The 27,028-nt window shown below is 40.2% G+C and overlaps 1 protein-coding gene and 1 pseudogene across 2 annotated transcripts in view; one reads left to right on the forward strand and one right to left on the reverse strand.

Annotated features, from left to right (window-relative positions):
• Positions 1-885: 885 nt before the first annotated feature.
• Positions 886-7,849, reverse strand: LOC124244553 (uncharacterized; annotated as a pseudogene).
• The window catches only part of SEH1L (SEH1 like nucleoporin), a 28,946-nt gene continuing 9,666 nt past the window's right edge, over positions 7,749-27,028 (forward strand). The window contains exons 1-5 of one of the 2 annotated variants that reach the window (XM_046671164.1): positions 7,749-7,958; positions 12,038-12,088; positions 15,031-15,177; positions 19,351-19,562; positions 25,772-25,870. In XM_046671164.1, the coding sequence (XP_046527120.1) occupies positions 7,848-7,958; positions 12,038-12,088; positions 15,031-15,177; positions 19,351-19,562; positions 25,772-25,870 (620 nt within the window). In that variant the 5' untranslated portion in view covers positions 7,749-7,847. The remainder of the gene's footprint in view (positions 7,959-12,037; positions 12,089-15,030; positions 15,178-19,350; positions 19,563-25,771; positions 25,871-27,028) is intronic. The other variant, XM_046671165.1, reaches the window with a different exon arrangement.

A 27,028-nucleotide genomic window follows, 5' to 3' on the forward strand; every position in this document is an offset into this window, starting at 1 on the left:
ACTGGGCACTATAGCCTAGCCAAGTTGACACATAAAATTAACCACTGTGGTCCACCCCTTGTCAGCTTGGCACCTACACACATTTCCTTAAACCATACTTAATCTCCAAATAGAGACAATAACAAGGTCGTAATTTCACCTAGCATGATATAACTACCCTATGTACAACTGAAAACACACTAACTCTTTCCTCAGGAGAGAATGCAAAGTCCTTGAGTGGTGTTTACTCTTTGCCTTGATATACTATGACTTAAATATTATAATAAAAAATTAGCAATACTTAAACATAATGATACAAAGTTAATACACCTTATGTCATATAATAAGGGAATAAGAGAGGAAGAAGACAAAGATATTTGCTATATACACTCACACACAAACATATTTGTAAACAAATAAGCAAGAAATACTCATAACAATTACCGTCCTCATTTCTGGGACTAGTCATATGGTTATAGCTGGTATTTATACCTATCTTCTTCTACCACCTCTTCCGTATTCCTTTTGCCTTCAACAAACATTTCAGCTGGTCATGGTGGGTGACCCAAACCTTCATTCTTGCCATTAGTAGTCCTGCCTGGATTGGATTGTTGAAGTTTTCCATTAATCTTAATGCCAGTGCATGGTAATACTAGGGGACGCCCTACCCTTAGGTTCTCCTGTGTTCCAGACATACGCTTCCTTACCTCCATTGTGGAGCACCAGCCAAATTTCCCTTAGCAGTCATGAGCAATCAGTCCAGACAGCACGATAATTCCCTCTTTGCCTACTGATTCAGAGACATGAGGAACCCAAAGTGGTTGGGCAGCAGACTTAACTTCCAGTTTAATGAAATCACTGTTGTGTCTCTGGATGGAAGCATTCCTCCCTTTGAAACTAAGACTTCTAGACCAGCAGAGAGACAGGACGTAAAAATTTTGCTAGTGGGTCACTAGGGGCAATAGTGAGTGGTGCCCCTTCCATTTTCACCCCTTGATTCCTGGCTGTGGGAAAAACAGCACCATATGTTGGACGCTGATTCAGAGCAAATATAGCCTCCTGGAGAACATTGTCCCAGCCTTGCAGAGTACTGCCACCTAGCTCTCACAGTAAGTGAGTCTTCAAAAGGCCACCCAACCATTCTGTCAAGAGTGCTGCTTCAGTATGGTGGGGAACATAGTAAGACCAGTGAGTTCCAGGAACATGGGCCCAGTGACATCCTTCATTTGTTGTTAAGTGAATTCCTTGATCAGAAGCAACGCTGTGTGAAATACCACAACAGTGGACAAGGCATTCTATATGTCCACGGATGGTAATTTTGGCAGAAGCACTGCACGCAGGGAAGGCAAATCCATATTCAGAGTAAATGTCTCTCCCAATAAGAATAAAACACTGCCCCTTGTATGACAGAAGTGGTCCAATGTAATCAACTTACTACTAGGTGGCTGGCTGATTACCTTGGGGAATGGTGCCATATTGAGGACTCAGCATTGGTCTCTGCTGCTGGCAGATTGGGCATTCAGTGGTGGCTATAGCCAGGTCAACCTTGGTGAGTGAAAATCCATATTGCTGAGTCCATGCATAACCTCCATCCCTAACATCAAAGTCACTTTGTTCATGAGCCCATTGGGTGATGGTGGGAGTAGCTGGAAAAAGAGGCTGACTGGTCTCCACAGAATTGGTCATCCTATTCGCTTGATTATTAAAATCCTTCTCTGCTGAAATCACCCTTTGGTAAGCATTCACATGGGTCACAAACAACTTCATGGGTTTTTTTTTCCCATTCAGAGAAGTCTATCCACATACCTCTTCCACAAATTTTCTTGTTATCAATTTTCCAATCATGTGCCTTCCAAGTCCCTGACCATCAAGCCACAGCCCATGAATCAGTTTACAATCGTACTTCTGGCGCTTTCTCTTTCCAAGTAAAATGAACAACCAGGTACATTGCTGAAGTTCCGCACACCAGGAGGATTTCCCTTCACTACTGTCCTTCAAGGATGTCCTAGCAGTAGTGCTTTAGCTGCCCACTTTTGGCTGGTGCCTGCATATCATGCAGAACCATCTGTATACCTGACCTGAGCTTTCTGTTCCTCAGTCAACTGATTGTAGGAAACTCTTCATGAGGCCATAGGTGGGGGCTGGAACAGAGAAGGTAGTGTAGCAAGAGTAAGGGCCAAGGGCCCCACTTAAAACTAGCAGCTTTTGGGGCCCTTGGTAAATGGGCTGGATTAGCACACCGGTATGAGGAGTATGTTGCCTCCAAAATCCACAGAGTCCACTAGGTATTGTACCCCTTTTCGCTTGTAGGAGGAGCCAGATGCAACAACTTATTTTTCAGCTTATAAGGGATATCTTGACATGCCCCACACCACTGGACCCCTAGAAATTTCTCCGAGGTGGAAGGCCCCTGAATTATTTTTGGATTTATCTCCCGCCCTCCCACGCACAATGTCTTACCAATAAGTAAAGAGTAATTGCTACTTCTCACTCACTACGTTCAATCAACATAATGTCATATATGTAATGGACAAGTGTGATATCTTGTGGAAGGGAAAGACAATCAAGATCCCAGCAAACTAAATTATGACATAGGGCTGGAGAGTTGATATACCCCTGAGGTAGGACTGCGAAAGTGCATTGCTGGTCTTGCCAAGTGAAAGCAAACTGCTTCTGGTAGTCTTTACTGGCAGGCAAAGAGAAAAAACCATTTGTCAGATCAATAACTGTACACTAGGTACCAGGGGATGTGTTAATTTGCTCAAGCAATGAAGCCACATCTGGTACAGCAGCTGCAATTGGAGCCACCACCTTCCTGGGGGTTAGGACTTCAATATACGAATTTTGGGGGCCCAATGTGATTGTATTTGGAGATAGGGTCTGTAGGGAGGTAATTAAGGTTAAATGAGGTCATAATGGTGGGACCTAATCTGATAAGGCTGCTGTCCTTACAAGAAGAAGAAGAGATGCCAGAGATCGTCTCTTTTTGAGTGCATCTAGAAGAAAGACCATGTGAGGACACAGTGAGGTGGATGTCTGCAAGCCAGGAAGAGAGCTCTCACCAGAAATTAAATCTGCTGGCACCTCAGCCTGGGACTTCTAGCCTCCAGGACTGTGAGAGGATACATTTCTGTTGTCTAAGTCACCCAGTCTGTGGTATTTTATTGTGGCAGTCCAAGCAGACGAACACAACAGTGAAAGTGTATTGCTGGCTTTGCCAGTTGAAAGTAAACTGCTTCTGGTGGAAGTTCTTATTAACAAGTATTGGGGGAAAAAAGCATTTGACAGGTCAATAGCTGCAAATGAGGTACCAGAGGACGTGTTAATTTGCTCAAACAGTGGAACCACATCTCTAACAGCAACTGTAGTTGCAATGACTGCCTGGGTAAGTTTATGATGATTTACCATCATTCCCCAAGATCCACCTGCCTTCTGCACATTCCAAATAGGTAAGTTGAATGAGGACATGGTAGGAATCATCACCCCTGCATCCTTCAAGGCCTTGATGGTAGCACTAATCTCTGCAATCCTAGGAATACAGTATTGCTGTTGGTTTACTATTTTCCTAGGTAGAGGCAGTTCTAGCGGCTTCCACTTGGCCTTTCCTACCATAATAGCACTTCCTCCACAGGTCAGGGAACAGTGTGGGGAATCTGCCAGCTGCTGGGTATGTCTATCCCAATTATACATTCCAGAACTGGGGAAATAACCACAGGATGGGTTTGGGGACCCACTGGACCCACTGTGAGATGGGTCTAAAACTGAGATAAAACTCCTCTGGCCACCTGATCTCCATAAGCCCTACTCTGACTGGTGTATCACAATGATGTTTGGGTCTCCTGGAATTAGTGTCAGTTGAGAGATAGTGTTCAGAAATTCCTGAAAAGTCTAATTATTCCTTTCCCCCAAAGCATAATCACTATGGTAAAGGGTCCTTGGTCCCTGAGGGAAGGCAGAGAGGAATATTAGCAGTATTTTTTGCAGTGCGGTAGGGTCCTTCCTCAAGGGGATCTGGCCTCCTCTTTATTCAAGGGTTTTTGGGTCTGTAAACTAGGCCGAGTCTGGAATTGACTGAAAGGCTGTGACTCTGTTTTTACAGTATCAGTTGGGCTTTTGTGATCTTGATCTAGACCCCTTCCATTTATACAGAATGAAGAAGAATTTAGTAGACTGCCCATCTATTTTCTTCTAGGGACACTAGATCAACTAACCAATACCATAGATTTCTGTCAGTAAGACTATTCTGATTACTGCTTTGAATCTGCCATCTATGATGGTTACCAGTCCCACCTTGTCTTTGGCAATTATCCTGCTATCTCCAGATCCAATTATCCCCATTGTGTTTAAGAATTCCAGTTTAGCAGCAGCAGTTCCCACTGTAATTTCTGACCTACAGAGAAAAGTGACCCAAGGAGTTCTCCAAGGATGTTGGGACTCCTTTGACAAATTTATTTCTCACAGTCATGGTGAAAGGTGTGTCCTCCAGACCCTCCCGGAGTGGGTGAGCAGGTCTTACATGATAAATACACTCTAACATTCCAATCTCACTATGCCTTTGGATCCCTTCCTTTACAGTATACCAAGGCAGTTCTGACATTTCTTCATTTATTGTGGATCACTTTTTGGTCCATGTTTCAGCCAGCCAACCAAACAACCAACCAACAAACCAACCAACCAGTTAGAGTCCTGTCTAACCCCTTGAGTTACAACATTGAATCCAGAACCTCTGCTTAGTAGGTTCATATCAATAAATTCAGCCCAATCCTACTTTATCTACCTTCCATCATTCTCCCACCCTCTTAATATCCACTGCCACATATATACATTGTATAATATAATATATACTATATATATAATTATAATTGTATAATGTAATATAATACAGTATATAATATACTGTATAAATTGGAAAAAATAATGCAGTTCTTTTGGAGCATGGTGCACCTCCTCATGGGTCAAACCTTGTACCTCATCTTTTCAGGCTTGCTGGGACTTGAGTTTTGCTACAGTTCTAGAAGCAAAGAGGGGTGCCTGGGGTGAGTCCTGAGGGGAATCAGCAGCGTCTTACAAGGTGACTACCTCAGAAGAGCCCATTACAGGCTCCTCAGGCAAAGCAGGGTCAACATCCTCAGATGTTGGAGTGGAAGTGTTGCTTCTACTGGCAAGGGCGACTCACAGAATTTAAGGTTCAGTGTCCCCAGCTTCACCAGGATCTGCCCTTACGTCACCATTCCAATTTTCAGGATCTTGTTTTTGTTTTTTTTCAATCCAGCAGAGGTTTCCTGTGAGGCTGAGAATTCAATTTGTGTTGTAATTCAACCACTTGTAGGGTGAGACCCTCGTTTTGGTTTTCAGAAATCTCAGCTCTATGGTGATAGGACATAAGTGGTTCTTTCAGAGCAGACGTAGAAACTTTCTAGTCAGTTATGTGGTGCTTGAGCTGGGAATTTGAAGCCCTCAGCTCATCCTTTTCTTTATCTACTTTTCTAGTACAGCTAAAAGCAACCAGCCAGTCTCATTATATTCACTAGTTTAACAAAAATATTCTAAGTTATCAAATATATGGTCACTCAGAACCTTGCTTTTCATAGGTATTTGAGTAGGAGTATCCAATGTTGATATTTTGGGTATCTCTATTGCCACATCATGCTATGGACTATTGGTGCTCCTTTACCACTGGAAATAGAGTCCTCAGTGCCTTTAAATTTAATCAGAGTAGGGAACCATTTCCAGAAACCACAGAACGAATTGAGAAAATTCACCCTTAAGATTCTCTTCCTCTAGACACACTTGCTATCAAAATCTATAATAGTCAGTGTTCTCCAGAAATACAGGACCAATATATATCTCTCCATATATTTCAGGGAATTGTTTTATGTGACTGTTAGGGCTGGCAACTCTGGAATCTGTAGAACAGGCTGGCGGGCTGAAAACTCAGGTGGGAGTTGATGTTGTAGTCTTGAGTTTGCGATCCATAGGGCAGGTAGGCAGGTCGACTGGAAACTCAGGCACAACTTCTCTGTTATTGTCTTGGGGAAGAATTCCCTCCTTTCCCTGGGAAACTTCAGTCTTTGCTCTTAAGACTTTCAACTGAACGGACGACGCACATCTACATTGAGGGTAATCGCTTTCACTTAAAATCAGGTGATTGTAGATATTAATCACATGTACCAAATATCTTCACAGTAACATCTAGACTAGTGTTTGAGCAAACACTGGGCACCACAGCCTAAGCAAACTGACACGTAACATTAACTATTACACTAACTTACGCTGTTAGAAATGAAGATGGTGGTTACCCTTGGGGCAGGGGTGTAATGACCAGAAGGGAGCATAAGGAGAGCTTCTGGGGCACCGGTCATGTTCTGTTTCTCAATCCAGTGATGGCTGCACGGATGTGTTCAGTTTGTGAAAATTCAGTACACTTTCTACTGAATGCATATCGCTTTCACACCACTGTAAAGTAAAAAAATCCTGAGTTGAACCCTCAGCCATTGTTAAGTTAGGGATCATCTGCATATGAGAACTCTAGGTATTTTTGCTCAGTTTTACCGTGAACCTAAAACTGCTCTAAAAAATAGTCTGTTAAAAAAAAAACTCCGGTGCTTCACCTATTCAATTCCCAGATGATCGCTCGCAACCACTGACGTTTACTGTCTCTAAGCTTTACTTTAAAACAATATTTACCTATCTGCAAAGCACACTAAAAGCAAAGCACAATTTTTTTAAAAAACCCATCTTAAAGGGAACTAATTTGGAAATAACTTATATAAGGCAAACAGGGCTGGGGAGGGGACTCGGGAATGTCAGGTGATGGATCACCAAAGAACGTTGGGCGCCTCTCTGTACTGGATCTGTTGAATGCCACATTCCTGAGGAATCTAAGAAAACTCAGTTACTTTCCTATCTGGGACAGAAGGAAAAGTTTGGGCATAGGATATAAATTTTCTGCTATCAAGTTATTCTTTCTATCAGTTATAGTTAGCTTGCCTAGGTGCAGTTCTAAGTGTTTTTCCAAAGCATGTTGTGAGAATAAGATGGGGAGGGGAGCATGTGGCCTTGGGGGCTGAAGTTCTAAGAGTCCTCTGCGCAGCGGCGACTTTCATATTTCTTCACAGGTCACGTGCAAACGCAGGGGGGTGGCGGTCCTAAGTTGGCATGCGGTGGATCTTTAGTCTATGACGTGTGAAGCTCACAATCGGTCATCGTAGCTTCTCAGTGATCCTGCGTGATGCTTAGGCAGAAAGGTGTCAGCAACCTACTCTCTTATCAGCGTTCTCCCACTGTTCTGCAAGACAAGCTCAGAAACTTTGGTTACTCTGTTTCCCAGTTAACCTTGTAGGTACAGGCACAGTTTCATCCTAATGCAGGGAAACTTTAACTCCTTCACCCTACGTTTCACTTCCTTGCTCCTGGAAGTTGTCGCAGCAAAGCTCTGCCGCTGACCAAATCCACGTCTATCTTCTCCAGTAGCTCCAAGCACTCAGCCGGTGTCTCAGGGGAAACACAACGAAATGTTGACCAAAACTGACTCAGGGTCGAGGACTGTACATGGCACTTTTAACTTTTACATTGTTCTCAATTTCATTCCTTCAACAATGAGTTCCTTTAACTTTCATTAAAGCCCGGCAACACCAACCCACGGAACGCAGCGGGTGGGCTCCCCACCGCTTCTTTTTAGAGAGCAGGCGCAGTCGCTTCGGCCTCGCGGGGCATGACGGGCCGGGGGGCGGGGCGCGGGCGCGCGCAGAGCACGCGCCGTGCGCGCCCCGGCGGCGGGTCCCGGTGTGTCGCGGTCCGCGCGCCTGCGGCCGCCCTCTTTGGAAACGGGAGGGGCGGACGGAGGAAGCGCGGGCCCGGCGGAAGCCATGTTTGTGGCGCGCAGCATCGCGGCGGACCACAAGGACCTCATCCATGATGTCTCTTTCGACTTCCACGGGCGGCGGATGGCGACCTGCTCCAGCGACCAAAGCGTCAAGGTGTGCGCGGAACCTTCGGGCGGGGCCGCGCCCGGAAGGCGGGGGAGTGGGAACGTGTGCGTCCTGCTGTCTGAGCTGGGGGACGGGCGCGTGCAAGTGGGGACTACTCCCAATTTTGAGGCGCGCCGTCACGTACGAGGCCTGGAGCTCAGGGTAGTTGGGCAAGCCTGGGCCTCCTGGCCGGCTCCGCCATCCTCACTGCTGTATTGTGGGGTCACAGCCGCTGCCGGGGGTCGCGCGGCCGTGCGCCTGCGCGGAGCGGGCAGGGCGGGCGGCCGTGGTGGCCACGTGCGCGCTCCCGCCGCTGCGGAGACGCTGTGAGCACGCGGGATTCCGGTGTACTGAGACTCCGGTCCACGTAGGCGAGAGCGTGGGACTCCCCTCTTCCCCCACCGCCCCCTGCTTAATCCCCAGTAGGAGTTTGTCCGACCGCGCAGTTTTTGGAGTAGCTGACGTGCCTTACCACACTTGTTCAGGGAGGACTTTGCCTTGGCACCTGTAGTGCCTTCAGGTCGCGGGTGTGTCTCAAGTTCTGTGTACCTCATCCCACTTGGGCAGATTGTTCTCTCCTTGTGTTCAATAGAAAGCGCACCTTGATTCGCGATGAAAGAACAATACAAATCCATTTATATCCAGTGAAGTTCTCTGCTTGTTAAGGAGGAAGTGGAGTGTTTGTTTCTTAAAGTTCCTGTACACGTGTGTAGACTGCTCTGACAAGCAGAGCTTCTGTGATATGAGATGCTATTTGGGATTTAGGAACCTCAGAGATTTAAGGTAAATGGTAATAGACTTGAAGATCAAAGCTGGAGTGTGGATTATTTGCATTCTCGACAATTCCAAAATAACTGAAAATCTGAAAGATGCTTTTTACTCCTTGTTTTTCACAGTCAAGTTTGATACCAGTGATCCCTCAAAGATAGTTATTATAACTCGTTCTTTGTTTTCAAAGAGTAGTGCCGCCAAATCCATCAAATAACTATAGTGTAACACGTAAAACGTTTAGAATCATTTGGTTTAGGTTTTTTTTTATTGTGGTAAATTAACCATTTTTAAGTGTACATTGCAGTTCAGTGGCATTAAGCACATTTACATTGTTGTGTACCATTACCATTATACATCTTTGGAATTTTTTCTTCATCCTAAACTGAAACTGTACTCAGTAACTCCCTCCTCCTCACTGCCCCTAGCCCCTGGTCATCCTCTAATTCTTTATAAATTTGACTGTTCTGGGTACCTGATGTAAATGGAATAGTACAATATTTGTCCTTCTGTGTCTGATTTATTTCACTTACCATGATGTTTTCAAGGCTCATCTGTATTTGTAGCATGTATCAGAATTTTATTTATTTTTTGAGGAAGATTAGCCCTGAGCTAACATCTGCCACCAGTCCTCTTTTTGTTAAGGACGACTAGCTTGAGCTAACATCCATGCTCATCTTCCTCTACTTTATATGTGGGATGTCTACCACAGCATGGCTTGACAAGCGATGCCATGTCCGCACCTGGGATCTGAACTAGTGAACGCTGGGGCCCCTGAAGCAGAACGTGTGGACTTAACTGCTGCGCCACCAGGCTGGCCCTCAGAATTTCTTTTTTAAGATTGAATAATAGTTTGTTGTATGCCTACACCACATTTTGTTTATCCATTCATCTGCATGTTTTGGCTGTTGTGAATATCGCATAAATTAATGTCTGTTAACTGAATAGTCCACACATTTTTTCCTTATCCACTCATTACTGAATTTTTTAGTAGATCTTTCAGTTTGTAGGCTTTGTCTCTGAGAAGTATGTTACAATGAAAATCTTCATTAATTTAGTTTTTTATATATTTAGGATTATTTCCTTGGGCTCATTCCAGTAGAGAAATTAGCGAATATTTTAAAAGCTTTTGAGAAGAATTGGTAAATTGCGTTGTACGATTTTACACTACCCCTGAGAGTATTGATTTGATAGCATTGCTGTTTATTTCCGGCATTATCATTACATATTTTTCTTTAATTCTTTTTATTGTGGTAAAATACACATAACGTAAAACTTGCCGTCTTAACTATTTTTAAGAGTACGGGGGCTGGCCCGGTGGCGCAGTGGTAGAGTGCACACATTCTGCTTCTCGGTGGCCCAGGGTTTGCCGGTTCAGATCCCGGGTGCGGACATGGCACCGCTTGGCAAAAAGTCATGCTGTGGTAGGTGTCCTATGTATAAAGCAGAGGAAGATGGGCACAGATGTTAGCTCAGGGCCAGTCTCCCTCAGCAAAAAGAGGAGGATTGGCAGTAGTTAGCTCAGGGCTAACCTTCCTCAAAAAAAAAAAAAGTACGGTTCAGTGCTAGCAAGTACATTCATATCTTTGTGCAGCCATCACCACCATCCATCTCCAGAACTTTTTCATTTTGCAAAAGTGAAACTCTGTACCCATTAAACAATAACTTCCCGTTCTCCGTGTCCCCCATGCCTCAGCAACCACCGTTCTGCTTTCTGTCTCTATTAATTTGGCTACTCTAGGTACCTCATATAATTGGAATCATACAATATTTGTTTTTTTATTTTCACTTAGCATAACATCTTCAAAGTTTGTACGTGTTGTAGCATATGTCAGAATTTGCTTCCTTTTTAAGGCTGAATTTCCATTGTGTTTATTGTATATACCACATTTTGCTTATCATTCATTTGTTGATGGGCTTGGGGTGCCGTCTATGTTTTAGCTATTGTGAATAATGCCGCTATGAATGTAGGTGTGCAAATATCTCTTTGTGTGTGTATACCCAAAAGTGGAATTGCTGCAACATATGGTAATTCTAATTTTAGTTTTTTGAAGAGTCACCATACTGTTTATCACATTTTTAACAGGTTAAAATCTCATCTTGTTATTGTAATCTATATTTTTATGAGTAGTAAGATTTGATATTTTGCTTGTTTGTTACATATACAATTGGTCCTCATTATTTACAAATCCTGTGTTTGTGAATTCTCCTGTTCTCTGAAATTTATTTGTAACCTCAAAATCAATACTCACGATTATTTGCTGACATGAGCGGAGTGGCAAAAAATTGGAGTTGCCTGATGTGTGTGTTTCCAGCTGAGGTTGAACAGGAGACACTCTACCATTTTATTTTGGTTCTCATTCTGTAAACAAGTATCCTCCTCATTGTTTATGTAGCACCATGTTTTTCACATTTTTGTTCTTTTTTTGGTGATTTCACTGTCTAAAATGGTCCCCAAGTGTAGTGCTGAAGTGTTCCCTAGCATTCCTAAGTGCAAGAAGGCTGTGATGTGCCCTATGGAGACAATACGTGTGTCAGGGAAGCTTCATTCAGGCATGAGTTATAGTGTGTTGGCTATGATTTCAATGTTAGTGAATCAGTAACGTATACTAAATAAAGTGTCTTTAAACAGATACATAGGGGGCCAGCCCGGTGGCACAGCAGTTAAGTGCACACATTCTGCTTTGGCGGCCCCGGGTTCGCAGGTTCGGATCCTGGGTGAGGACATGGCACCACGTGGCATGCCATGCTGTGGTAGGCATCCCACACATAAAGTAGAGGAAGATGGGTATGGATGTTAGCTCAGGGCCAGTCTTCCTCAGCAAAGAGAGGAGGATTGGCAGATGTTAGCTCAGGGCTAATCTTGCTCGGGGAAAAAAACAAGAAAACCAAAAAAAACCAGATGCATAAAACAAGGTTTCGTATTGATTAATTGACAAATATGTTGTGACCAGAGGTTCCTATGAATCTTACCTTGTATTTCTGCTACGAGCAATGGTTCAGTATTTGCTAATTCACTTTCACTGCAACATTGTAGAACATAACAACTACAAAAACCAAGACTTGACTGTAACTGTAATTCTCTCTAGTATGTTTTAGAGTGCAGATTCCTTGACCCCTTGGTGCTTAGTCCAGTGTCTGAGACATCCAGGGATCTCAATAAATACTTGATTGGATGAATAAATATTTGCTTACTGGTTGTATTCTGTTTTAAATTTGTGTTCACTTCCTTTGCCCTAGTACTGAGTCAGTCTTAATGTTTTTCATATTAATTTGTAGGAATTCTTTGTATAAAATATCTGTCTTTTATTTTCCTTTAGGTCTGGGATAAAAGTGAAAGTGGAGATTGGCATTGTACTGCTAGCTGGAAGGTTAGTATTTATTTTTACAGTGATTAAAAAATATTGAAATGTTTACTATTTGGTAGCATCAGTGACTTGCTGTTCAGCTTTGAGAGAATTATAAAATTTATACTTTTTCCTAAAAAGATAATTTTACCTCTTTTCACTATTAAAATAACAGAAATACACTTAAGAAAATTTAGAGTAAGCAAATTTGTATTTCCAAGGCATTCTAACATAACTATTTTTAGCATGTCAGTGTTTCTTATTTTATCCTTGACATATTTTTAATAGATGAGATGTTTCACACATAGTTTTATTTCTTGCTTTTTTTTTTTTTTTGGTGAGGAAGATTGGCCCTGAGCTAATACCTGTTGCCAATCTTCCTCTTTTTGCTGGAGGACGATTGTTGCTGAGCTAACGTCTGTGCCAGTCCTCCACTTTGTATGTGGGACACTGCTATGGCATGGCTTAATGAGTGGTGTGTAGGTCCACGCCTGGGATCCAAACCTGTGAACCCCGTGTTGCCGAAGTGGAGCATGCAAACTTAACTGCTATGTCATCAGAGTGGCCCCTATTTCTTATTTTTTTTAAATAGCTTTACTCAGGTAGAATTTTATATACCTTAAGAGTCATCAATTTAAAATGAGTTTTAGTAAATTTATCCGGTTGTGCAACCATCACTACAGTCTAGTTTTGGAGCAGTTCTGTCAACCCTGGAATTTCCCTTGTGCCCATTTGGAGTCAATCCGCATTCCCCTCCCAAGCCCCGGGCAACTACTGAACTGTTTTCCGTCTCTATAGTTTTACCTTTTCCAGACATTTCATATAAATGGAATTCTACCATATGTAGTTCTTTGTGTCTGACTGCTTTCTCTTGGTATGTTTTTGAGGTTTGTCCCTGTTGTGGCGTGTGTCAGTAGTTTGATCCTTTGTAATGCTGAATAGTATTCCATTGTATAAATTGAGCCACATTTTGCTTATTCATTCACCAGTTGATGGACATTTGAATTGTTTCCAGTTTTTGGTGATTATGAATAATGCTGTTATGAACATGCCATGCAAGTCTTTTTTGTGGATGTACATTTTCATTTCTCTTAGGTAGATATCTAGGAGTGGAATTGCTGGATTGTGTGTGTTTTATCTTTCTAAGAAACTGTGAAACTCTTTTCCAAATTGCCTGTACCGTTTTATGTTCCCATCAGCAATATATGAGGGTTCCAGTTTCTCTACCTCCTCTCCTGTACTTGATTATCTTTTTTGATTATAGCCATCTTAGTGGGTGTGAAGTGGTATTTCATTGGGGTTTGATTTGTATGCTCTTAATCCCTAATGATGTTGGTTATGTTTTCATGTGCTTATTTGCCGTTCATATATCTTCTTTACTGAAGTGTCTATCCAAATCTTTTGCCCTCTTCTCTCCCCCCATTTAATTGAGGTGAGAGTCACGCAACATAAAATTAATCATTTTAAAGGAAACAATTCAGTGGTGTTTACTGCATTCACAGTGTTGTACCACTGCTACCTCTATCTGGTTCCAAAACTATCGCTCTAAAAGGAAACCCATATTTCTTGCTTTTTAGTTTAACAGCATTTTTATAAATACTTTGGTAGCAGTATGTTTAACCTGTTTTGCTTAACTGATGGATAGTTTGGTTGTTTCTTTTTTATTGTGATAAACAGCTTTGTGCAATCTTTATTCTTTAGTTAGATTGTGCTTTACTGGGACTCTAACATTTAACAAAATTTCACTACCCTAGTGCATTTTTTTACCTAATAGCTTATCTAAATAAGAATTAAAGATGAAACAAGAAAGACTGGACAAAACAGAGGATAAAAAATAAGGGTGCAAAGTTACCTTTGGATGATGACATTGTTACTGTGTAGAAATTATTAGCTTATGAAAGTGTTCTGAGATTGTTGGAGTGTAAACATGTTAGATATACAGAAGCATGAAACAAATTTTGTAAACATAATCAGTGGACTGATACTTGTCATACAATATTTTTATTGGAAAGCACAAGTGAAATTCTGTGTATGTGAAATGCTTTAAGGCTTTTCCTTCTTTTTTTCTAACATGAAGAGTTGAAGAATAGTAATTTGACATTTTTCATATATAAAGATAATGCTCCTGAGCTTTAAATCGTTTTCTCAGAATATAAGAACTTGGGCTTCTCTATGTTTGCTTACTCATTATCTCTTTTTCCTAGAATAGTCCATTGTCTAGCCGTACATCAACTAGAATCATTTAAGCATTTTGTTGTGATAGTTTCTTTGTAGCACTGTTAGGCTTTTGAAACAAATAATCTTTTTTTTTTTTTTTTTTGCTTCTAAACTCTATTTATTTATTACATTTGTAAAAATTGTTTTTATTTTGATACAATAGACATAACATAACCATTTTTAAGTGTATAGTCTGTGACGTTAAGTACATTCATATTCTTGTGCAACCATTAGCAACATCCATCTCCAGAACATTTTTGTCTTCTCCAACTGAAACTCTGTATCCATCACTGATTTTTATAACAAAACCTCAACACTTACTGTCATGAAACAAATAATCTTGATGAATATTATTTATTTTATTAGGTGGATGTTTCTGTGGAGAGAATTTGCAAGTAAAAAAAGTGAGGGACTGGTAGAATCTCTGTTTAAAGTCTTGGTTAGGCTAAACTCTGAAGCAAGTCTCTAACTATTAGCACCGAAAGAGGTCAGCTTTATCCAGCTGGATTCTTCTTTATTAGTAAAATGTTAGAAGAACTTGACTCCAGAAGGGCCACAATCCTAATTATAGAATATTTTGTAAAGGTCAAAAAGTTCTAAAATTTAACTTTTTATTTAAATGTTAAATTGAATAGCTTTCTCCTTTTATTAAAGTAAAAATATTTGTCTTCTGTTTCTTGAAATAAAACCTTATGTGTGTGAAATATGAGTAAACTCAATTTTCTTTCTTCTTTTTTTAAATTCCTCAGACACATAGTGGATCTGTGTGGCGTGTGACGTGGGCCCACCCTGAATTTGGACAAGTTTTGGCTTCCTGTTCTTTTGACCGAACAGCTGCTGTGTGGGAAGAAATAGTAGGAGAATCAAATGATAAACTGCGAGGACAGAGTCACTGGGTGCGACATTTATTAGTTTTGGAGGGTGGGGGACATGAGCACCCAAGGAGCATTAGTCTCTCCAAAAATGCTTCAGGTGCTTGGTGAGATGTTACCACTCCTGTCTATATTTACCAGTTCCATTTTTCTTTCTTCCACATTTTTCTCCTACTTGTTTATTCAGTTTTGTTTTGGGCCTGAATTGGTGTCCAGGAGCACCCATGCCATTAATTATAACTTTCATGATGAATCCAGAGTATTTGCTTTGTCACAGAGTACCCTCTAAAATCCTTTAAAAATTGTTTTTTGTCTTTTATGGTTACTTTTGCCTTTTTACTAAATATACTCTTCTTTATCTGCCTATACTTCAACTCTAGCTCTCTGCTGATTGGATGTTTGAATTTAGGCAAAAACATGTGTATGCTGGTCAAATTCCTCATCTCTAAAGAGAATTAATCTAGATTACCTTTAAGACCCATTCCAATGTTTTCTTTTTTCCTCTTTATTTTTCATAATAGATAATTAGGCACAAAGTATAAAATTAAACAAGTATAAAAGAATGTATACAGTGAGAACTTCCTCCTCTTCTCTGGCCACACAGTTCTCTCCCTACAGGCAGCCTCTATTGCAGGTTTGTTGTTTATCCTACTGGATTTATTCCATGCCATTTACAAGAACGTGAATTCAGTATTTTTTTCTCCATTCCTACCAGTCCTCCCCACCTCCCCTCGCACTAATGCTTGCATGTTATCAATACTGTTTTCTTCTGCTGCATTGTTTTTATTGTGGTAGAATATACATGACATAACATTTATCATTTTAACCATTTGTAAGTGTACAATTCACTGGGATTAATTACATTGACAATGATGTGTACACGTTGCCAATATCTAACCCAAAACTTTTCATCATCCACAACATAAACTCTGTACCATTAAATAGTGCCTCCTCCTTCCCCCTCCCCCAGCCCCTGGTAACCTCTATTCTACTTTCTGTTTCTGTGAATTTGACTACTCTAGATACCTCATGTAAATGGAATCATGCGGTAGTTGTCCTGTGTCGGGCTTATTTCACTAAACAGAATGTTTTCAAGGTCTATCCATGTTGTAGCCTATATCAACTTCATTCCTTTTATAGCTCAATAACACGCCGTTGTATATATATGCATGTTTTGTTTATCCATTCATCTATGGAGGACAGTTGGGTTGTTTCCACCTTTTAACTATTGTAAATAATGCTGCTGTGAGTATTGGTGTATTAGATACCTTGTGTTCAGTTATTTTGCGTATATACCTAGGAGTGGAATTGCTGGCTCGTGTGGTAGTTCTGTATTTAACTTTTTTTTTTTTAAAGATTTTATTTTTCCTTTTTCTCCTCAAAGCCCCCTGGTACATAGTTGTGTATCTTTAGTTGTGGGTCCTTCTAGTTGTGGCATGCGGGATGCTGCCTCAGCATGGCTTGATGAGCGGTGCCATGTCCACGCCCAGGATCTGAACCGGCAAAACCCTGGGCCGCTGAAGCAGGGCGTGGGAACTTAACCACTCGGCCACAGGGTCGGCCCCTCTGTGTTTAACTTTTTGAGGAACTGCTAAACTGTTTTCCACAGTGGCTGTACTATTTTATATTCCCACCAGCAATGCATGAGAGTTCCAGTTTCTCTACATCCTGGCCAGTTGGTTATTTTCTGTTTTTCAATTATAGCTATCCTAGTGGGTGTGAAGTGATGTGTCCTTGTGGTTTTGATTTGCATTTCCCTAATGATTTATGACATCGAACATCTTTTTATGTGCTAATTGGTCATTTGTATATTTGCTTTAGGGAAATGTCTGTTCAAGTCCTTTGCCCTTTTTTCCAGTTCTTTGGTTTTTTGTTGTTTAGTTGTAGGAGTTCTTTATGTCTTCTGGATATTAACCCCTTATCAGATATATGATTTGCAAATACTTCTCACCCCTTCTGTGAGTTAACCTTTCCATTCTCTTCTTAATTTTTTTTTTTAGGAAGATTAGCCCTGAGCTAACATCTGCCACCAGTCCTTCCCTCTTTGCTGTGGAAGACTGGCCCTGAGCTAACATCTGTGCCCGTCTTCCCCTACTTTATATGTGGATGCCTGCCACAGCATGGCTTGACAAGCCGTGTGTAGGTCTGCACCTGAGATGCGAACTGGTGAACCCCAGGCCGCCAAAGTGGAACATGTGAACTTAACCGCTGCACTCCTGGGCTGGCCCCCACTTTTTCACTCTCTTGATAGTGTTCTTTGATGAACAAAATTTTAAAATTTTCATGGAGTCTAGTTTATCTGTTTTTTCTTTGGTTTCCTGTGTTTTTGGTGTCATATTCAAGAAATCATTGCCAAATCCAATGTCCTGAAGACTTTCCCCAAAGTTTTCTTTTAAGAGTATTGCAATTTTAGCTCTTACATTTAGGTCTTTGATTCATTTTGAGTTAATTTCTGTATATGTTGTGAAGTAAGGGTCCAATTTCATTCTTTTGCATGTTGATATCTAGTTTTCTCGGCACCTTTTTTTTTTTAATTTAAATTTTCTTTTAGGATTGGCACCTGAGCTAACAACTGTTGCCAATCTTTTTTTTTTCCCCCCTGCTTTTTCTCCCCAAATCCCCCAAGTACATAGTTGTATATTTTTTCAGTTGTGGGTCCTTCTAGTTGTGATATGTGGGACGCCACCTCAATGTGGCCTAAGTGGTGCCATGTCCGCACCCAGGATCCGAACTGGCGAAACCCTGGGCCGCCAAAGTGGAGTGCGTGAACTTAACCACTCGGCCACGGGGCTGGCACCCACGGCACCTTTTTTTGAACAGACTGTCCTTTCCCCATTGAGTGGTCTTGGCACCCTCATTGAAAATCAATTGACCACATATGGAGGGTTTATTTCTGGACTCTGTTGTATTCCACTGGTCTGTATGTCTCTCCTTAGGCCAATACCATACTGTTTTAATTACTGTAGGTTTGTAGCTTGCATGCTATTCATATTGTTTTACAATTCTGTTTTTAGTGATGGAAAGTGTTGGTTTTATTGCCTTTGCACTAGGGCCTCCCTAAGGCAAACAACTGCTTAAGGGTGGGAGAGAAAGGAAATTTATAGAATAGAAGGGATTTTTCTAGCAGTCAGTCTGAGATGGATCAGTTAGTATACTGTAGGTTGAGTTTAGGAGTGGTAGCATGTAAAGGATTTTTATTTGAACTTAAAGATATATTTATTTGTATTTAGTTAAATCAACTCTCAATACATTCAATATTTCAGCATTTGTGTTGGTATTAACTATTCGTTTGTGTTTGAAGACAGAAGTTTGCAAAGATGCTATCTTTGAAGTTTATGGGATATTCTTTTAATATTGAGACTGTTAAGAAATATTTTGGTAACCATTAGGTACTAAACCATTGATTTCTAAATTCTATGGATGTTTTTCCATCAAAAATCATCTTATCTAGGTGGCAAAAAATAGTTTGTAAATGCTATGTTGGAATTCTCTGATTATCACAGCGCCAGCTTCATACCATTCTCTTGGCCTCTACTAAATGGCTACTCCTTTTTTTTTTTTTTTTTTGACCAAGGAAGATTTGCTCGAGCTAACATCCCCTTCCAGTCTTCCTCTGTTTTGTATGTGAACTGCCGTCACAGCATCGCTACTGATGGACAAGTTGTGTAGGTCTGCACCTGGGATTGAACCCACACCATTGAAGCAGAATGTGCCAAACTTACCTACTAGGCCACCGAGGCTGGCCCCTAAATGCCTGCTCTTAAAAGTGGATAGGCAGGGCTGGCCAGTGGTGTAGTGGTTAAATTCATGGGCTCCACCTCGGCAGCCTTGGGTTCCTGGGTTAACTGACATTTATGCTTGACGGAAGAAGTTGCGTGCCTTCCATTTTACTTAAAGAATCTTAATTCATTTAATTCAATTCTAACATTTTTGGTTTAGTGACCAGTCTGCTTTAATTTAATAAAGTTAGATAGCCTAAGGCCAAATTTCTTCTGCCTTGGAGTAATTAGTTATAGGTCGCTAATTTGTCACTGTTTGCCAGCTGTGTTTGTGGTATTTTGCCAAGTGCTTTCTTGTTCAAGGTTGTGTACCTAGTAAACAGCAGAGGAGTTCTATGTGGTTTTGAGAGCCTGTATTCTTTCTACTTTACCATCCTTTCTTTTTGTATATAATTTAAATTGTTAATTTTTTTTTCAGGTTAAGAGGACAACTCTAGTGGATAGCAGAACATCTGTTACCGATGTGAAATTTGCTCCCAAGCATATGGGTCTTATGTTAGCAACCTGTTCAGCAGATGGTATAGTAAGAATATATGAGGCACCAGATGTCATGAATCTCAGCCAGTGGTCTCTGCAGCACGAGATCTCATGTAAGCTAAGCTGTAGTTGTATTTCTTGGAACCCTTCAAGGTAAGCTTACACCTCAAACCTTTGATAATGTAATCATAGTAAAACAAATTAGTAATTTTTAAGCTAAGCTTTAATGGTTTCTTTTCTTTCTTTTTTTTTTTTAAAGATTTTATTTTTTTCCTTTTTTTCCCCAAAGCCCCCCCTAGTACATAGTTGTATATTCTTTGTTGTGGGTCCTTCTAGTTGCGGCATGTGGGACGCTGCCTCAGCGTGGTTTGATGAGCAGGGCCATGTCTGTGCCCAGGATTCCAACCAACAAGACACTGGGCTGCCTGCAGTGGAGTGCGCGAACTTAACCACTCGGCCACAGGGCCAGCCCATGATGGTTTATTTTCTTAAAAATGCTTTTCTTCAGTGGTCATGTTAGTTATTTTATTTTATTTTTTATTTTTATTTATTTATTTTTTTAAGATTTTATTTTTTCCTTTTTCTCCTCAAAGCCCCCCAGTACACAGTTGCATATTCTTAGTTGTGGGTCCTTCTAGCTGTGGCATATGGGACGCTGCCTCAGCATGACTCGATGAGTGGTGCCATGTCCGCACCCAGGATTCAAACGGACGAAACACTGGGCCGCCTGCAGCGGAGCACAAGAACTTAACCACTCGGCCACGGGGCTGGCCCCCATGTTAGTTATTTTAAAAATATATATATTATGTAGAATAAAAATTCTTCCTTCATCACCTAGTCGTATCTTTTGTCCCCGTATTTATTTATTTATTTTTTTTGGTGAGGAAGATTGGCCCTGAGCTAACATTTCTTGCCAGTCCTCCTCTTTTTGCTTGAGAAAGACTGACCCTGAACTACCATCTGTGCTAATCCTCCTCTCTTTTGTATGTGGGTCACCACCACAGTGTGGCTTGACAAGCAGTGTAGGTCTGCACCCTGGATCTGAACCCGTGAACCCTGGACCACTGAATCAGAGTGCCCTGAACTTAACCACTATACCACCAGACTGGCCCCTCTTATTCTCCTGTTTCTACTCCACAGAAGAAGCCAACCATTGTAACTGTTTTGGTGTGCACCTTCTTGGTTTTTTCCATGCCTATACAAATAATTATTTAATGTATTTATAAACACAGGTCTGTGTAAATACACCCAGATATCTACTGTCATGTACAAGTAGACAGACAGCACACACCGTGTATAGACATACATTTTTCTTCCTTGCAGTTTGCCTTTTTCACTTACAGATACGTTGTGGGCATTTTGTCATGTGTTAGTATATCTAGTTTTGCCTCATTCCTTTACCTGCTCTGTAGAGTGTGATTCTGTGGCTATACCATAGTTGCCTTTTATTAAACTATTTTAAAAAATTATAAGAATAATGAATCACTTGGCAAAGAAAAAAATTCCAATCTGAAAGAGTACAAAATGAAAGGTAAAAGTTCCCCTACCTGCTAAAAACAAATGTTGTTAACAGTTCTGTTTTTAGATTTTAGTTCTGGTAGTGGCCATCACATTTTTAAATGATTTACTTATACCTATGGTGCTTGCTCTGTTATCTTTAAACAGTATCTGTACTCGCTATATGAAAGATGAATTTGGTACATTTACAAAGCTTTCCGCTTCCCACGGTGTAACTAGATAGATAACTTATTTGTGATAAGGTCGATAGTTGTTTCAGTTATGTTGATAATTATCATATATTTATGTCTCTACTTATTGATTTGTCAATTTTTAGACTATATTTTGCCTCACCTCTCTTAAAAAAGAGGAAATTAACTTTTGCTTCTACGTCACATTCACTGTTCCATTTCCGAATATTTTGCTATATTGCTTATATATTGGCAAGGTTTACAATATTTATATTTACATTCTGATAACATTTAATACATATATATGTATTTTATCTTTTGACTACAAGTTGCTTCTAAAAATTAAGTAGCAACCAAATTTACACTATTAGATTAAATATTCATTGTAGATGCAGATGAAAATTTCTGTTTCCTGAAAACCGTTGTTCAGGCAGAAAGCTGGTGTTACCTTCTGAAGGACTCTCCCTTTTCTTTCTTGATTCCTCTACTTATGGATTATCTTGACTGTCACAATTTTCTTATCACGTGTTGTCTTTAGATTTTTTTTTTGTTCATTTTGGTGGCGCACCTCTTAAAGTAATTTTTTTTCTGTACGAGATGGATGGCAAAATTCTAGCATACCTGAAAATGTCTTAATTTTACCCCATGCTTAGTTGTAGTTTGGCTAGTTTTAGAGTTTTAAGTTCCAAATGTAAGAATTTCAAAGATATTCTTGAACTTTTTTAACTTTAGGTGTTAATGAGAAGTTTGAGGTCAGTCTGATGCTGGTTCTTTTGTAGGTAGCCTGTTCTTTCTGGAAGTTTTCAGAATTTTGTCTTACTACTTCGAGCTCTGTTGCAAGTATATTCTCCTAGTTATTGTGGTTTGTCATTTTAACACTATGATGACTTTTGATAGTCAGCAGAAAGTTCTGAATTTTAATGTAGCCAGATTTATCAGTCTTTCCTTTACTGTTAGAGTGCTTTTCTGGTTTTATTTGAGAACTTCTTCCCCACCTTGAGGTTGTCTAGTGTATTCTGAAAGGTTTTTGGTTTTGCCGTTCACATTTAGATCATTAAACCTCCTGGAATTGCTTTGTGTGGTTTGAGGTAGTAGAATTATAAAATTTAGCCAGGATGTTTCTAGGTATTTTTTCTTTTAAAACATTTTTTTATTAGGGAATGTTTCAAATAAACCAAAAGTAATAATAAAACTACAATAGACTAACCCTCACATGTTCATCACCCAGCTACAATAACTCAGAGTTCTCTTGTTTCATCTCTATGCCTCACAATCCCCTAAAATGGATTTTTTTCTTTTTTTTGAGGAAGATTAGCCCTGAGCTAGCATCTGCTGCCAATCCTCCTCTTTTTGCTGAGGAAGACTGACCCTGAGCTAACATCCATGCCCACCTCTACTTTATATGTGGGATGCCTGCCAGGGCATGGCCTGCCAAGCGGTGCCATGTCCGCACCCAGAATCTGAACTGGCGAACCCCAGGCCGCCAAAGCGGAATGTGTGCACTTAACCACTGCACCACCAGGCCGGCTCCACCAAAATGGATTATTTTGAACTAAATCTAGACCTATACTGTTAGGTGTTGTTGGTCTTTTTTTGATTCATCCTGCTTGATGTTACTGGTCCCTTTCAAGATGAAGGTTCTTGGTTGGAATATCTTGATAATTTGATAATTTATTCTCATCTATTCCATCTGTTATGTCTTTCCAGAACTCATACTTGATTATTCCTGGATTTACTCTCCATTTCTTTAAAATTGGAGATTTAGTACTCTGTCTTCTAGATATCCAACTTGTTCTCCAGGTGTACATTGTATCCCATCCATTGATTTGGGGTGGGGACAGGGAGTGGCAGTCATTTTTAATTGTTGAGAAGTCTTTCTTTTTCTTTGATTATTCCTTTTTTATACCAGTCAGTTTTTCTTACATACAGTGTTTCTCTGAGGATCCTAATTAAAATATTTTAAAATTTGTGAATCTTTCCTGAATTACAGTCAGGTCTCCTTATTTTCAGTAGTTACGTTCGATGAAGTTGCCACAAACACCGAATTAGCTAGTACTGAACCATTGCTCCTTGGGGAAATATAGGATTAGGTTACCATGAGGCTTTGATCACATTTTTGTCAACTGATCAATACTTAACCTTGTTTTACGTATGTTGCTGTTTAAAGACACCTTATTTAGCATGTATTGCTGACTCATTAACCCTGACCTCAGCCAACAGCATTAAAACACTTGCCTTAATAAGCTTTTATTTAATAGAAGTATTTTCTCCATAAGGCACATCACAGCCTTGTGCTTAGAAACACTAGATAGCACTTCAGCACTATGCTTGGGGGCCATTTTAAACTGCGAAATCACCAACACAAAGCCCAAAAATGCAAAAAAACATGGTGGTAAGTAGAGTGCAAAACAGACACTTGTTTTCTGATGAGAGCTGAAATAAGAAGGCAGAGCCTCAGCTTACTCGACCTCAGTGTCAGGAACAAGTATGTCAGGTAACTCACATTTTTTGCAGAGCCACTGCCGGCGTGTCCATGAATGACTGAAAGCCCCAAACACTGGATTTTTGGGGTTACAAATAAATTTTAGCAAGTAGGTCTGTTTACAAATATAGAATCTGCATATGATGAGAATTTGTTGTGCTATTTTCTCAAACATCTGTTTGTATACCTTGATCTTTACCTTTCATGCTCCTTGTTTTCCTTAAGTGTATGTTAGTGTTTATCTGTTTGTATTTATGAACAAGAGATTATTAGGGCTAGTAGAGAAAACTGATACTGGTGTTTTTCTCCCGTTAGGTGCTCTGTTTTCTGAACAGCTCACTCTCTTACCTAGGGGCTGGCTGAGTTTCCTCTAAGGTGGAATGGGTTGGCAGGACTTCTTTGTAGGGCATGTAGACCAAGAGCGAGCTGGCAGGCTGGAGTACCCCCAAACTGCCAAAGTAAGCAGGACTTGACTTTGGGGATAGAGCACTTCAGTGTATTTCCTTCCTCCTCGTTCCTCTCCTTGCCGGTTTTGGAGTACTACTTTATTTCAAGTTCTTACCTCTCCTCTTTCAAGCTCTAATCATCTCACCAGGATCCTTCCTCAGGCTTACTTTAGCCTCGAGCTGTGTCGGTTGCCAGCCATGGAGTCTTCTGATTGCGGTTCTTTAAGTGAATCACTTCATGATCGCCCCATGGCTCATCCCTGTACTTTGCATTTATTGATTGGAGGTTGGAGCTTCTGGAATTTCCTGCAGACTGATAGTGATATGGGCTCTTTTTCCTTTTGCATTTTCTCTGTCAGTCGGATTCCTTTCTGTTTCCTGTGTTCCTGGAATTCCTTTAAATTTCTTGGTTTCTAATGGCACACTTTCTTATTTGTAGCAATGTTATGGGATTATTCTTTCAGCATTTCCATGGAGTCTTTGGAGGCGTGGGAAAGAGAAAAGAGATGCAGGTAATCGGTTTGTATTTGGTCAGAAAGCTGGATGGTTTTTCTCACTGTTTAGTTGTGAGTCGTATTTAGAAAAAAGTTTAAATGTGAACATCTTATTTTTCAATGTACACATGAGGTAATTTTCTCATCGGTTGTTATCTGGATGTTTTATAATTTGATTTAAAAATGTTTTTTTACAAGCTTTATGTTTTTAGTTATTTTAGAATATGTTACTGTAAATGTACTTTGGGTCCTCTTTGTTTAGGAGAAAACTTTATAGAACAAGGAAAAAAAGTTTATGAGATATAGAAACTACTGTTGAATTTACATCTCTTTGGCTAACAATTGTAAATAACTGATCATTTTATTTTATTACTGTAGCACTTTGCAGTTTACCTAGTATTTTTGTTATACTAGGTGATTTGATTTCATTATTAGAAGCTTTGCTAATAAAGCTTTAGTAATAAAGAAGTAAATCTTTTTTTTTAACTATCACATTTTGTTTTTAGCTTCAAGCGTTGACACATCACGACATCAAGGTCAGAGGTTAAATAAGGCTCTATGTCATGTTCATAGAGATATTACTTAATCTGGATGAGGGAGGCAAAGGAAATCAGTATCTAGGTAATTAGGTACAGAAAGATAAAAGTCATTTAACCTAGAGTTCACTTCAGTAGAGTTCATTCTCTTATTACTTATCTTTTGCTTTTTCAAGATGAAGTTGAGCACACGTGAGTCTAGAAAGGAGAATGACATGTGGGGAGCATGCCTTCCTGAAGGGTGGTCGTTTTCTACTTTTCCTCCTTCCATCACGGTTTCTTCCTTTTTTGTACAAAGCACTTAAAATCTTTTTGTCATGAATTTGGTCACCATAGTGTTAACTTTTCATTCCATAGTTAGTGACTAAATCTTTCAGGAGGAAAAATTCTAGGACCCCTTAGGTGTCTTTTTTTAGTCTGTTGAATGCTTGAAAACTTTTCTTTTGGGAAAAGAGCTACCTTCTATCTCAGCTATAAGAAAATGTGGTAAAAACAATGCAAAATGATGGTATCCTCCATCCTCACGCTGAGCATTCTCCAGGGCACACCTTCACAAGGTGTGGCTGTGACGGATGTATGGCAGGGATCTAGTTGTCACAGTAGTGACATCTGACTTGTGGATTGTAGATCTGCTTGGTGACAGTATTTTTTAATTCTCTGAATTACATGTATTAATTTTATCACTATGTAAAATAGTTTTCACTCTTCATTTCTAGCTCTCGTGCTCATTCCCCCATGATAGCCGTAGGAAGTGATGACAGTAGTCCAAATGCAATGGCCAAGGTTCAGATTTTCGAATATAATGAAAACACCAGGTCAGTACTGCTTTGGTTTTGATTATTGTTTCAAATTACATTTAAATTTTTAAAATGTTATTGCTTTATTCATTAACTGAATTATGCATTATTCATGACATATTTACTGATTTCTTATGCTATGCCAAGTTCTGTGCTAGGCTCTGATAATATAGAATTGAACGATACAGAGGAGAAGGTAATTGATCTCCCAGTATATACCATCTTGCAGGGTAAACAAAAAAGTGGTAAAAAATGGTGATGAATTTTATAAACTGGGAGAATCAGGGAGTTAAGAGTTTATACCTGGAGGGACCTAATCTAGTTTAAAGGGCCAGGAAGGGTCACCCAGAAGGGGACCTATAGGATGAGTGAAGTTAGCCAAATAAAGAGGCAAAAGCATTCCAAGTGGGAAACCGCATGTGGTAATAAGTAATGAGGCCCGTGAAGAAGAGAGAGCCAATATATTTTTACTGTACTTGGAAGATAATAGGCAAAAGGGAGTGTAGTGAGAAATATGCACGTCTCATATCTGCAAGACCTAGCGTTCAGTGTTTGTATTTTATCTTAAGGGTAATGTGAAGTCATTGAAAGATTTTTAAGTTAGGAAAGAACAGGATCAGAAGATAGTTTAACTCTTCTATAGGTGTAGAAAGTATTTGGAGGGGAACATGAGTGGATTCAGGGCTAGGATGCTGTTATAATAGTCCAGGTAGGAGATCATAGTGGCTTTGGAATAGAGTAGTGGCAGTGGGGATGGAGAGAAGTGGATAATTTGAGAATAATGTACGAAGTGGTATCAGTAGGATCCGGTGATTGGGTGTGGGAGGTGAAGAAGAAAAAGGGGAGCTATCAGGATGATTTTCAAGGTTATGGCTTAATAGTTCAATGGATAATGTGTGATTTCTTGAGATAAGGAACTCTGGAAACAGGGCATATTTGGGTAAAGTGTAGCAACATGTGAAGAAAAGTTTAATTTTGGTCACGTTGAGATATCTGCAACACCTGTGAGGGCCATGAGCAGTGTCAGAGATGTACTTTGAGTCTTATGGGAGAAAAGAACACCCATCAGGTGATCAGGTGGGTTTCACACATGCTAGACAAAATTCTTGGGTATGGTAGTTAGATATTGGCTAGGGCCAGAAGCAGAAGAGAACTCGTGTCATTCCTGTTGGCTCC

Source organism: Equus quagga, chromosome 9 (genome assembly GCF_021613505.1).
Source record: "Equus quagga isolate Etosha38 chromosome 9, UCLA_HA_Equagga_1.0, whole genome shotgun sequence".
Taxonomy (NCBI): Eukaryota; Metazoa; Chordata; class Mammalia; order Perissodactyla; family Equidae; genus Equus; species Equus quagga.